The sequence below is a fragment of the Erithacus rubecula genome (genome assembly GCF_903797595.1).
Source record: "Erithacus rubecula genome assembly, chromosome: 21".
Lineage (NCBI taxonomy): Eukaryota > Metazoa > Chordata > Aves > Passeriformes > Muscicapidae > Erithacus > Erithacus rubecula.
In genome coordinates this window covers 7,792,935-7,806,202 of record NC_136673.1, presented here as the reverse complement: position 1 = coordinate 7,806,202, position 13,268 = coordinate 7,792,935, and the positions used below count along the sequence as shown (strand labels likewise).

The 13,268-nt window shown below is 44.1% G+C and overlaps 1 protein-coding gene across 3 annotated transcripts in view; it reads left to right on the top strand.

Annotated features, from left to right (window-relative positions):
* The window catches only part of PAPPA (pappalysin 1), a 176,761-nt gene that overhangs the window by 56,185 nt on the left and 107,308 nt on the right, over positions 1 to 13,268 (top strand). For all 3 annotated transcript variants that reach the window (XR_013776583.1, XM_079324225.1, XM_079324224.1), the window contains exons 4-6: positions 191 to 484; positions 4,379 to 4,571; positions 10,561 to 10,682. Coding sequence is in view for 2 of the 3 variants with exons in the window: in XM_079324225.1 (XP_079180351.1) it covers positions 191 to 484; positions 4,379 to 4,571; positions 10,561 to 10,682 (609 nt within the window). In the remaining variant the exon portion in view is untranslated. The remainder of the gene's footprint in view (positions 1 to 190; positions 485 to 4,378; positions 4,572 to 10,560; positions 10,683 to 13,268) is intronic.

The window sequence follows — 13,268 nt, the reverse complement described above, 5'->3', positions numbered from 1 at the left end:
AGTTCCTCCTTCCTAGACTCCAAGATTAAGAGCTCTAAGAGAGAGATGAAACTTCACTGGGCAGGAAATGTGTCTGGTGCTACAGAGGAACTGCAGAGGACCTGCCCTTAGGAAGATGCTCTTTCCCCTTTCTCCTGCTGTCCTGAGGAACACAAGGCAAACATAGAATCTGTTCTCTTTCCCCTTGCAGGTGGCATCGTGCTGAATCCCTCCTTCTATGGAATCCCTGGCCACACACACACCATGATCCATGAAATTGGGCACAGCCTGGGGCTCTACCACGTCTTCCGGGGCATCTCTGAGATCCTGTCCTGCAGTGACCCGTGCATGGAAACAGAGCCCTCCTTTGAGACTGGGGACCTGTGCAGGGACACCAACCCTGCCCCCAAGCACAAGCTGTGTGGGGACCCTGGGCCTGGCAATGACACCTGTGGGTTCCACAGTTTCCTGAACACGCCCTTCAGTAACTTCATGAGCTACGCAGGTACTGGGCTTTGCTCGGGGAGGCAGGAACAAAGAATTGCAGTATTACTCCTGATTGCTCAGTCCATATCTTGTGGGGTTTTATGCTGATAAAGGTCTAGGACTGAGCTTGATGAGGGATCAGACTTGATAGCCTCAGGAATCCCTTCTAGTTCTCCTTTCCTTCTATCCCCAGTTTTCCCCAAATTCAGTTTCGTGCAAAGACCAGGCAGAAGGTTGGGGGGATGGAAGAAATGAGATAAGCATCAAGAAAACAGCTTCTAAAGGCTCTACAGCAAACCTGACACCCTGTTTCTCCGAGATCTGGATGCCTGATCCATGAGGTCTTTGAAAAACTCAAATTCAGAGATTGTTTATACTCTCCTGAGGAGATATAGAATGTCAGATGAATATTGATACCATCAAGGCTGTCGGATAACCCTGTGACAAGTGGACAACTAATGAGGCACTGCTCGTGCCTCCGGGTGTCTGTTGAAACAAATCAAACCTTTAGGTTTGATTTGGAATCACTCACATCCCAGTTCCATCTTTAAAATGTGAATAGTGGGATTCTGCCTGGTCAAGGGCTACCAATGTGCTGTGCTGGTTTGTACTGGGAGTGCAACAATAGAGGCTCTATATCAGTGTGGTAAAACCACCCTTCAAAGCAAAAGCTTATGTGGTTACAACCACAGCTCTGCCAGGTCCTAGCATTCCTCCCAACAGAGCTTATCCCAGAGGCCATTTGCAATGGGCCCTGTCCCATTACATGAGGCTGGAGTGGGGTCTTTGATGCACCTCTGGAAGCTCAAAGGGAGCTGAAAGCTCCTCTGTTATTTCTCAGGAGATACCTTGACTTGTATTTGCCCTTATTTTGGACTGCAGGGTCTCTCTGCAGTGACAATCTATGACAGTGAGCTGACAGCATCAACAACATTTTAAAGGCAACCAGTATACTTACAGGCACTGAAGGGCACCTTTATACTCCAGGCAAAAACACAGATTTCCCATTCAAAAGGTCATAGGAGTGCTTATTCTGTAATAAAACTGTAGAGAAGCAAAGTGTTTAATGTCATCTGGGGCATGGATTGAAATGATTTATAACCAAAATGCTTTTATGCCCTTTGTGGCACTAGCTAAAAGCAGTGCTGAGTTTTCTCTCTATTTTTTCTGTTTGTTTAGAGGGTGTTTTCAGGGACAAACACACCGAGTCAGCTCCTCCATGTGCTCTGCTGTGGTGCCTGTGGCCAGGCAGGGAGCCTGAGCACCCAGTCCACTCATGGCAACATCCCTCAGATAACACAGGGCCACTCCAGATGACAAAATCCCTCCAGCCTCATGGCAACATCCCTCAGATAACACAGGGCCACTCCAGATGACAAAATCCCCCCCATCAAATCTGCTTGTGTGGATGTGGCGAGGGGTGGAGTGTGCTTGTTTCAAAACTCTGAGCTCTTTTCTTCCAAAGAGAACTTGCCTTGCCAGCTGACTCGGGAGCTGAGGCAGAGCACAGAGATTCCCATCTGCTCCTGGGAGCTACATGTGTGCTGGTGTTCTGAGCTGAAACCTCTCTTTTTTTTGCTTGAAAAATTAGGTGAAGCGGCATGATAGATATCTCTAGAGCTCAAGCATGAATCTGTTTGCTTTTCTGTTTTTGCCAGTGGAGTAAAATATATCAGGATATCAAATTGCTGTCAAAATATCTTTGAAACGTGTAGGTTGAGGTCATGCAGTTCTAGGAATTGCCTTCTTTCATTTCTGTTTTGCTGCTCATGTACAGCTTGATCATATTGTATTTGTCTGTCTGTTCCTGTCCCATCCACCTGTCCAATTACCTCCAGCCCTGAGCAAAGCACTGACTTTGACTGATAATATTTCTTTTTCCTGGAATAACTAGTTGCAATGGCCAAAATATTAGGTAGTGTGAGAAATAGGACTTGTAAATTATTCTTACAAGTCCAAATAGCTGTGGTGTCCCCAAATAAAAGTTAAGTTACTCTTTTAGTTGACTTTTCAAGAAATCATTATGAATTCTTTCTCTGAATTCCTTTGGAGTAATCATTCCAGCAAAGTATAGAATTTCTCTAATTATTACTTTATCTGAGGATCTGGAACCTGTCTTGATATTGAGTGCAGCATCTTTCCCCCTCACCTGTCCTCCCTTTCCCTCCTCCAGACACAGCCTGTGCTGATGTTTAAACAGATTTGGAATGCAGGTCATCTTTCTCCTGTGCCATTGTCCCACTGCTTTGTCCTATATTTATTTTATTGTTCTTTTATGATGGCTATTAAGGGCCTTTGTCTCCTTCTGTGCTTCTGTGAAGAATATTTATGGCTTTTACAGCGTGCTCAGGGGTAGGCCATCGATAATTATTGAGGAAATCCAGAGATGTCACATTAAAGCAGCTTTTTGCATACCCACAGGGATTTGCAGATATTATCAAGTGGGTGATGTCTGTCTATCTGCTGTGCATGTTTGATCAGAGGAGGGTCACTGCTCAGTGGAATAGGGAGAGACACAGGAAAACACGTGAGCTGGTGTGTCCCTGCTGTGGGAGGGCTGGATCCTGACCGGAGCCGTCTCCTTTTGCCTGCATCTCTGGGAAGATGTGGCCAGGTTTTAAATTAACCAGCAAATACTTATTTGTCTTTTGAAGGAATTCATATTTTCTCACTCCTCTAGAGTACCACAGGGCACAGACTTGCAAATATCAGAGCACCTCCTAACGTTGTGACAATATTGAACTTGCACAGGACGCCCCGAGCAGCCTCTGGTGACCTGCATCTTCCCAGAGAAGTGCAGCACTTGACCTGTGCACAACTGTCATTGTTGTTTGCATCCCAGCTGGGACCGAGCTCTGCTGGGCTGGGAATCTGCAGGCACATGTGAAGAAACACTGTGTTTTCAAGAGCTTTTCATCTGATGGGAAGAACACCAGAAAAATGGTTGAAGTGCTTAGCATCGAGTTCCTCAGCATAGCTTTGCTGGGTGACTTTGCACAACAGATTTATTCCCTCTGGGATCTGCACAATAGAAAAACAGTAATTTTCTGCTTCTCTGGGGCATTGTAGTTGTAAAGTTGTATGGTGTTCAGAGGGCACTGGATATGTTCTTGTTGCCAAATCATGTTTGAGGAAAACAAGATGAAATGAGAAATGGATATTTATGGGAAATCATCCAGTGTAGTTATTTCTCCATTTTGAATGAAAAAGAAATATGAAATATAAAGAAATGTTTGTGAGAAGTTCAGAAAGGAGTTAGAATCATAGTGGTAATGGGGGAGATTTTTTATAGAACTAAAGTTATTTTTTGCACAAAAATTTTACGTTTTTATCAGTATTTGGAATGATATTCTGAATTGATCTTTTAGAACATTTTTGTTTGTTCATTAGAAAATATAAGAACTTTAAAAGTTATGTATTTTAAAATTCTGTGGTGTTTTAATCTTAGAGATCTGACAGTCTGTTGCCCATAGTTTGCATGAATCCCAGTCAGTGAGTTTTCCTTACCCTTCATCCTTTCTCAGAGATGTTCTTTTAAATGTGGAATTCTTTTAAACCCACAGCTCCACTGGCAGCCCAAATCCTGATCACAAGGTGCTGCACTGAAACTTTCTGTTTCTTCCCCTCTGTGTCTCTGCCTCATTTAGGGATGATCCCTGGGTGCTTCAGGTGTATCCCAGGTCAGGGGGAGGGAACATTTATTGATTTATTTCCTTCCTTTTTAACCATTGTTTCCTTTCACCTGCCTCCACAAGTGATGGCTATGCTAATTCCTTCACACACCATTAACTCTGGAGTGCTGTGGGACCCCAGCCTGGCCCTTCCAAGGAGCTGCCATTCACCAGCTCATAATTCCTCCCCTGCTCCCACCTCCTCTCCCAGGTGGCTGATGTGGCTTCTGTTTGAATTGCAGATGACGACTGCACCGACTCCTTCACGCCCAACCAGGTGGCCAGGATGCACTGTTACCTGGACCTGGTCTACCAGAGCTGGCAGCCCACCAAGAAACCGGCTCCTGTGGCAATTGCCCCCCAGATTGTGGCTCGCAGCTCCTCCTCTGTCACCCTGGAGTGGTTTCCACCCATCGACGGCCACTTCTTTGAAAGGTGATCATGCTCTGCTCTGTACTCTCGTGCTGGAAAAATGGGGAGAACCAGAGAGTGCAGCTTGGTCATGTGCTGTGCTCAGCCTGGGTTAAGGCTCTTTCCTAAATTGGTTCATACTGAGGAGGTTATTGATCTGTTGTCTGCTCTTCCTTTCTCAGCCTCTAGCACTCAGTTGAAGGCCATTGATTTGCCATGTAAAGGGCAAATCTTTCTCCATATGTTAGGGGAGGAATTTTCAATCAAAGATTCTGGCCCTGTGATTCCTGCTGTTATTGCTGCTCACGAATACCTGTGGGCTTCGACTGTGCCTGCACGTTCCCCCCTCCTCCCCCTGCACATTCCCTTTGCAAGGACAAAGTGGATCTTGTTTCTGCAGCACAGACCCCCTGGGCAAGGAGGTGGCTGCACTGGGGACAGGAACAAATGCCCTGTCCTCCCCTGAGCTGTAGATGTGAGATGAGCAAGGCAGAGCCAAGGTCCCAGACCCCTGGCTATGATGTGGATGTTGTCCTGTAGGGCAGCCTAGGGGTGTGTATTCCTGTCTGGCAGGCAAGCAGCCATGTAATATCAATAATGGAAAATGTAGGGCTCTGGGCAGGAGCTGCACCTCATTGCAGCCCACATTCAGAGCCATTCTGCCCCAGTATGACCTGAATAACTGGCTAGTTCATCTAAATGCTCTTATGCAGCTCTTGGATGAGCTGCAGGAGCTATGGGAGCCCTGGCAGAGAACTTCCCAAATCGCTGACCTTCTCGCATTACCATTAACTCACATCCCCGCTTGCATTTCTTCTCCACCTCTTGCTTTGTTGTTTTATTGAGAGCAAACTTGGAGTGTCCTTCAGGAGCACAGCAGTTCAGAGCACAGGAGGCCAAATTTACAAGTGTATTAGCACCCAAAAAGCTGCCTCAGCACTGCTGCTTTGTGCTGGGAGAGCACCTTGAAACCATTGCTTCCATCAGGGATGAAACTCCTTCCAGCACTGCCAGGACACCGTGGCCATTTCAGTGGCCAGCTTGCACTTCATCCCACCAGGCAGAGAGCTGTTATTTTCTGTTCAGATGAGATTTTCCACCCTTATTGCAGATTAATATGGGGAGAGAAATCAAATCCTGTTAGGAATTGATAAAGAGAGGTCTTGTGCTCTGAACAGTGTTTGCTTTAATTACAATTTTGTAACCAAATCCTTTTATTCCCTACCTGTGAAAAGGACTCGTAGTTTTGAAAATTAATTCAGAATTTTTCAGCCCATAATCATTTTTAGGTAAATTAAGTTTCTCCAATTTAATTTAGATTTCAGAAGATGCTTATTGTGTGTTAAATAAATGCCATCTGCCTCTAAAAAACGCATTGATGCAGAGTTAATTGTCATGTAACCAAATATGACTTTATTACATATTTCTTATAACTCAATCAATATGTTCTTAATAATCTCTAGTTACTTGCTTCTTAAATAACACACAGTGGATAGCCTGCTAAATCTAAAATTTCATAACAGAGTTATCATATGTTAAATAAAGAGTGATTTTCCAGGAAAAAAAAGTCCTTTGGGTTTTCAAATCTGTGTGCTCAGTATTACTGAAGAGATTTAAAGAGACAGCCTCAAATACTTTGAGTCCAATTCCTTGTTAAAATGAGATTCCCACTGCTAACAGATACAGAAATGTTGCCGTGACCATTTAAAAATGTCACTGAAACATATAAATGATCCTGTCTAAAACATGCCCAAATTTTTGATCTGCTAATCAAAACAAGGATGATAGTATTATTCTAGTGAGTAATCCTGGAAAAGCCCACGTGCTGAACTTCCAGAACCGCCGTGTCCGGCGCTGCTCGGTCAGAGACTCATGCCTGTATCAATTTGTGAAATTGGGTCACTGTGCAAGACAAGTAGGAGGTAAAATTGGCCAAGTATAATCTTATCTGTGTGTGGGAATACTGTAAATCTTTGCAGATATTTTTACACAAAGTGCACACCATTGGCCCAAATTTTACTTGCCTCACTTGAATGAATAAACTCATTCACTTCAATGGGACTATTCATGTAAAAAACAGAAGACTGATACTCAGCTGCTGAGTGCCTTGGGCCTGGTTTCTAATGCACAGAGGCCCCTTCCTTGCTGTTTTGACAGTGTAAAAGGGCCTTCAAAGGATGAATGGCTCTGGCTACATTAGCAAGTGTTGTGGCCCAATAGAAGCAGATCTCCAGCGCAAAACAGTTGTTAATGAAGACCTGACGTCAACACTGGGGGGGCTTGGGGGTACCAGCACCACATCAGGTGTGGTCCTGCAGCACACCTCCACTCTGCTTCCTGGCAAAACTGGGTCCAACATCCCTGCTCCAGGACTGTTCCAGCGCTGGAAGAGGAGAAATTTCACTCCTGATCCCAATTACAATGCTGCTGTGGGCGTGCTCGGCGTAACTCAAGTTCCTTTCATGTCTCTTTTATTCTCCAGAGCTGTGCACAGGCAGTGACCTCTGCTTAATGAAAGTCAGGGAGGGAAAATTTAGCCTTCTGTTTAAAAACGTAGCACTGGGCTGGTTGTATCTGTGGGAGGTCCTGGCAGGTTGAAGGGAGATGAAGCATGGAAGTAAAGGCTGTGTGTCTTTACCCTAACCCTGCTTAGATGCAACTCTGCCATAGATGCATTAGATGCTTTCTCAGGGGGTCTTCAAATTATGTGATTATTTATGTGGATTTAGAGGCAGAAAGCAATGTTAACTCCTAGCTCCTGTAAATTTTGGGGTGGCTCTCCTGTGTTCTCACAATTTGGCAAAAGTAGACACAAGAGTTGTGCACAGCAGTAAAATCTTTCTCATTCTCCTGGCTTCTTCAGAGTGTTCAATTGATATTTGCTCTCTCACTCTAGAAAGTCACTTACCTGCATGTAAATTTGTCAAGATCCCTTGACCCAAAGTTCCAGCAGCTGGTTGAGCTCCCAGACATCCCTAATAATCAAATATATCAAGACCCAGCATTTCTTCTTGTAGCCCCTGCCCAAAGGATTGGAATCCTTCCCATTCTCCATCCTCCCTTTCAAAAAAGCATGAAAAAGTGCACACACAATAACATGTAATAATAAAATAACAATAAAGCAAACGAAACAAGTGAAAACAAGCAAGAAAAAGAGAAGTCTCTTCATTTCCTGACTGCATCCATTGGAGGTGTTCATCTGCTCTCTCTGAGCATCCATTCATGCACCTCCTGTCTGAGATGCGTGGGCAGATGTGAACATTTATTGTCATGGGGCTCTGAAACAAATTTGGGCAGAAATCTTTGAATACATCTGCTTCTCCAAGTTTTCATTGAGGTGACAGCATTAATTTCCATGAATCTGATTCTATCTCATTCTTAGCAAGCAAATATTTTGGTCAGTGTGGTGTCCCAGAGATGGCTGAGCTTGATAATCACTCTGTTAAACCTTGCTGGAAAGTTTCAGTGCCTTAGAGGGGAGAGGACCAATCCTGAATTTCAAACACAGCAGCTCAAATTTAGTCTGTAAACAGGCACTCTTTACCCAAAGGAATGACAGATTTTTAGTGGTTTTGAGTTGCCTACTGAACTGGTGCTGGCCCTGAAGGAAATGGTCTGTTTTTCACTAGTAATCTTTAGATTTTTTGAACCCACTTCACTGAAATATCATGCTGTAGGAATGAATTCCTCCTGTGCTCTGAACTTCATAAGCTGGAATTTCCCCAGTACTTGGCTTATTAGAAAACAGAGAAGTCTAGATTTTCCATTACCCTGCACTTTGGGCAGTCATGTGCCACTCTATAAGGTGACAGATATGGATATAATTCTTAATTAATAATGTTTTTGAACCAATTTATGTCTTTTTTTTTAAATTTTTTTTTTCTTGTTGTCCATGGCTTCATAAGGTATTAGGACCTTAGGTTTTCATAAGCATGTAAATGTGATTCCATAATTAGGTTTGGCATTCATGGCTCTTTATAGGATTTGTGTGCAAGAGTCTGCAGACCAAAAACTCTAACCCAGGAGTCATCCCCTGTGTAAGTCCTTTCAGCCAGTGGAGTTACATCAGGGTTGAGTTTGGCTCCCAAACTGGAAAAGTAAAAAGAGAAAGTTTGCTCATAGCCTTTCCCACATGATGCTCCTTGTGATTTCTTTCTTACCTCCAAGTCCTCACTGGTAAAAGGAAATGTTTGTCCATAAGCCTACAGTTTTTTTCCACCATGGCAGCCTGTGATGAAATTGTATAGCTGCTAATTTGAGTAAAAAGCAGTCCTAATTGTGGAAACTTGGCTTCCAGAGCCCTCTCCTCATCCAGGACCAAGTGCTAATGCAGGAGCCTCTTTGTAGAGAAACTGAAAGATTATTATTGCAGGGACTTCTATCCTGACTGTTCATGGAAGTGTCTGAAGCACAACTGTCCAACAATAATTCTACATTTTGATTTCTCAGGACCATTTATTCAGGTTTCTTGATTTTTTTTTTTTAATTTTGGTTTTGCATGTATTATTCAGGCAATCTGAGTCAAACACCTAAACCTCTGTTAAACAGGCAGCTGAGAAATGAAATAGGGAGGCAGTATTGTGCCAGTGGTGCAGGTGGGTGAAGTGAGACATGGGGAGAAGTTACTCACAACATGCCCACATTTTTTCATTACCAGTGTTACAGACTGTGTAAGGAAGAGGAGGCCACCTTTGTCTCCTCTTCTTTATTCTATCCCATTGTCATGTTGTATTTTTCAGGTGTTTTCAGCAGGTGCATCCCTTCCTGCACTGCACAAGTTCTGCCAGTTACTGTCTCTGTCAGAGTGGCTCAGCCACTGAGGATTCCAGTCCTCTTTTCAAACCAGTGCTGAAATAAATCATCCAGTGGTGGTTATGATGGTTAAAATTTGCATAGCTTATTATAATCGTTGATATAAATTATTTAATAATTGACTCAATCCATTCTTACTAGAGTAGTGTAGAGAGTACACTGTGTTACACACAAATTGTTTGCCTAAAACTTTTGTTGTTTCCTAGGTGCATTTGATCATTAGGATAATTAATTTTTAACTTTCCATTTCAGCAGAAAATGTTCCTTAAAGCAGAATAATTAATTCTGAATAGTGAGCAGCATACTGGTGTAAACACCCATGTACTTGGGGTCATACAAGGTTCCAAATTTTTGACCCCCAAGGAACATAGGGCTGAACTATGTGGATTGTATCCTCAGCTGATATAAATCAGCTTAACCTTATGGAGGATGTTAGAGTTACTCCAGTCTACATCAGCTTGAACCCTGATCTTGTGAATGGATTAACAAAACTATTTAAACTGATTGAGAGTAGTTTTGGATTAGATATTAGGAAAAAATTACTCCCTGTGAGAGTGGTGAGACCCTGGCACAGGGTGCCCAGAGCAACTGTGGCTGTCCCTGGATCCCTGGCAGTGTCCAAGGCCAGGTTGGGCACTGGGGCTTGGAACAGCCTGGGGCAGTAGAAGATGTCCCTGCCACGGCAGGAGGTGGAATGAGATGAGCTTTTAAGTATTTTCCAACCCAAACCAATTTGTTATTTGTGAATTGGTGTTTGACTAGGTTTCCCCTGGTCAGCCAATCTTGCTGACAGGACAATCCTGAAGATACTACAAGTTCAAGCAGTAAATAACTCCATGGTGGGAGCAGAAATAGATCTGAAAACTCCTGATGCAAATTTCTCTGCTCTAACCCCTAAGCAATATGTGCTTTCTTTTGTCTGGTTTGGTCCAGTTCAAGGGAGGAAAAAAGCATAGGTGAATGTGACTTCCCAGGTTGCTATCATTTTCTTTTGGATCAAGGGCTCAAAAATGCTTTCTACAAAGGCTCTTGACTTAAATCTACAGAAGGTCAACATCAGAAAACACTTTTGTCAGTGCCTTGAGAAAAGAGGGTTAAGTGGACCTGAATTCTAAGTCTTATCGCTTTTAATATAGTTGAATAAGCAGCTCATTCAGCTGTTACTAAGTTGGTGTGTTTTCCTGTTTTCCTGGCCTCCTAGAGAAGTGGGATCAGCATGTGATCTGTGTGCAGAAGGAAGAGTCCTGGTGCAATACGCCTTCAGCGCCTCTTCTCCCATGCCCTGCGACCCCTCGGGGCACTGGAGCCCACGGGAGGCAGAAGGTGAGTCACAGGGATGGGGACAAACACAAACACATGGTGGGGGAGAAGGTGGGACAAGGCAAAGGGAGAGACACAAAAATCTGGTAGGGAAATCTGGGAGTGGTTGATTATAGCTGCATGTAACATGGACAGAAATAGCGGGCAGAGGAGCACTGTGCCCTGAAGGAATGCCACTGGCTAAATACCTGTGTTTTGGCCCCTGAGTCCTGCCCCTGCCCATGAATTAAGTGAATTCCAGGAGCTGAACATGAATTTCACAAAGCAGCAGAGTGCCAAGAAATGCTGACCGTTCACATCTGCCAGATGAATTCCTCAGGGGAGCTGTTTACTCCCTCTACTCCAACTCCAAAAGTGAGGAGTTGTTATTTATTTGGGCCTGATTTGTGCTGCCTTCACTTGTGGTGAATAGCAGTGGGCTGCAGCAGCAGCAGCCAGGCTGGAAGGAGGTTGCCCTGCAGCAGGAATGCAGGTGACCACGTCAAGCCCTCTTGTTCAGGATGTTTTGCAAGTTCTCTTGGAGCCTGTTGGAGGGAGAATGGTCTGCAGGGCTGGTTGTGCAGTGCCATTAGATCTCCATCATTAACTCTCCTCCACTCTCCTTCCGTTACGTCCCTGGGTGGATGTGGTGGAGCATATTTAACATTGTCCCAGGCAAAGGTCAGGCATCCCAAATCACGGGTTGGAAAGAGCAGAGCATTATTTCAGCCTGTCCCTCACGAGCTTCCTTCCGGAGCTCACACTGCAGGCACACACTTCATCCTGAGCCCATGGCTGAGCTCACCAAGCCCCAAGGACAATCCTGGGTTTTGAAAATTCATTATACAAATACCTCCTCATGCTAAGGGTTTATTTGTTCTGCAGCTAAAGCACATGGGAGTTATTCTGCAAGGAATATTATTTGGGCTGGCACCCAGGAGCTCTCCCTTGTCCTAAGGTCAGCACGTGCAAGGAGCTGTGCTCCTGCTGCTTGATGGGACAGTGGTCAGTGTCCACACACCCCTGTCCCAGGGTGGGGGCCCAGCAGAGCTTGTGTTTCACTCTGATTCACCCCTAAATTTAGAAAAGGGTGCCCAGAGCAGCTGTGGTTCCCCACCCCTGGCAGTGTCCAAGGCCAGGTTGGATGGGACTTGGAGCAACCTGGGATAGTGGAAGGTGTCCTGTCCATTGCAGGGGTGAAGTTTAAAGGTCCCTTCCAGTGCAAACAATTCCATGATTTTATGACATCCAAAGCTGCTGGGCAGAGCTCAGAACACACCTGGCCCTTGGGTGGAAGCTCCATCCTGGGAAGCAGAACTCTGGGTATGAGGGTGACTGGATCACCCAGTAAACAGCATTAGCAGAGGTTGGATCACTTGCAGTACTAGTTCAGAGTAGAAGGTGGAATTTCCACTTAGCCAAGGATTACAAGCCTTTGAAACCTGTTTTCATTTGGAACAAAACTTGAAACTTCTGAAATTCTCCATGAAGGAAAATTAAAAACAAAAAGTGTTTGAGGCTGGCCAAAATGTTTTGTTCAGCTCATGTAATTCCTCATGAACTTTGGTTAAATTGTGTATTTGAAAATATACCCTTTTAGTATAGAATCTAGGGCAAAAGCAACTTTGAATATCAAAATGGAAAGCGTTTCAAGGTGCAAAAGTGAAAAGGTTTCTCACAAAAATGTCAAAACACAATGTTCCAATAGTGTTAGAAATTTCTTGCCATTTTCTCTTCCAGGATAAAATGTGGCCAAATACACCCAATTTTGTAAAGTGTTTTCATTTTGAAAGGACTGCATATTCCATTGAAATATGCAGTTCCATCAAAATTTCTTCACTTGATTTGAAAACTTCTAGATCTCACACATCTTGCCAGAGGCATCATTCCTAGAGAAACTAAGCTACTCTAAGATTTATTACTCAGCAGCATTTTGCATTTAATTTCCTCTTCTTGCTGTGTGTGCCTGCATGTTCTTAACTATGAAGAGTGCAGTCTGATCCTTATCTGTCTCAGTGAGCTGCTCTTGTGCCACTGCTATGGAACAGAAGTTTGGTAATCATGCTCTCATGATTAACGAGTTGTTGCCACTTTAGGGCAGAAAATATACCAAGTGTATGGTGTTTGTTGCTCCATGATTTTCTGTCTCCACTGCCACACTCCCTGACATTCAGGCCCTCTGCCTATTTGCACTTGGTTTGAGTTACAAACAGCAGTTAGATCATTGTCTGGGTTCTTTAATTGTCTATCTGTGAGTACTCAAGCCGTCAAGTTTTAAATTCACTTTCTGCAGGGGTTCATGGGTGTAAATATCCACTGCTTGAATGTCCATGGAAAATGAAGACAAAAGAGGCACAAGCACAGCCAAAATGAACTTGTGTGTTATAATCTGAGATGACATGGAAAATGTTCTGTAGGGCTCATCCGGCTTCTGAGCAGAAAACCACACTCCTCACGTGTCTCTGAAGCAGCTCTGCTTGGTCTGGTCTCATTTTCCTGAGGTCTCCTGCCCCAGGCAGCTGTACCAGCAATGGTCTGGGCTATGTGGGTGCTGTTCCCATTGCAAAACCCTGCTGTCCTTCCTAATTCCCTGCTTATTCCTGAGCATGG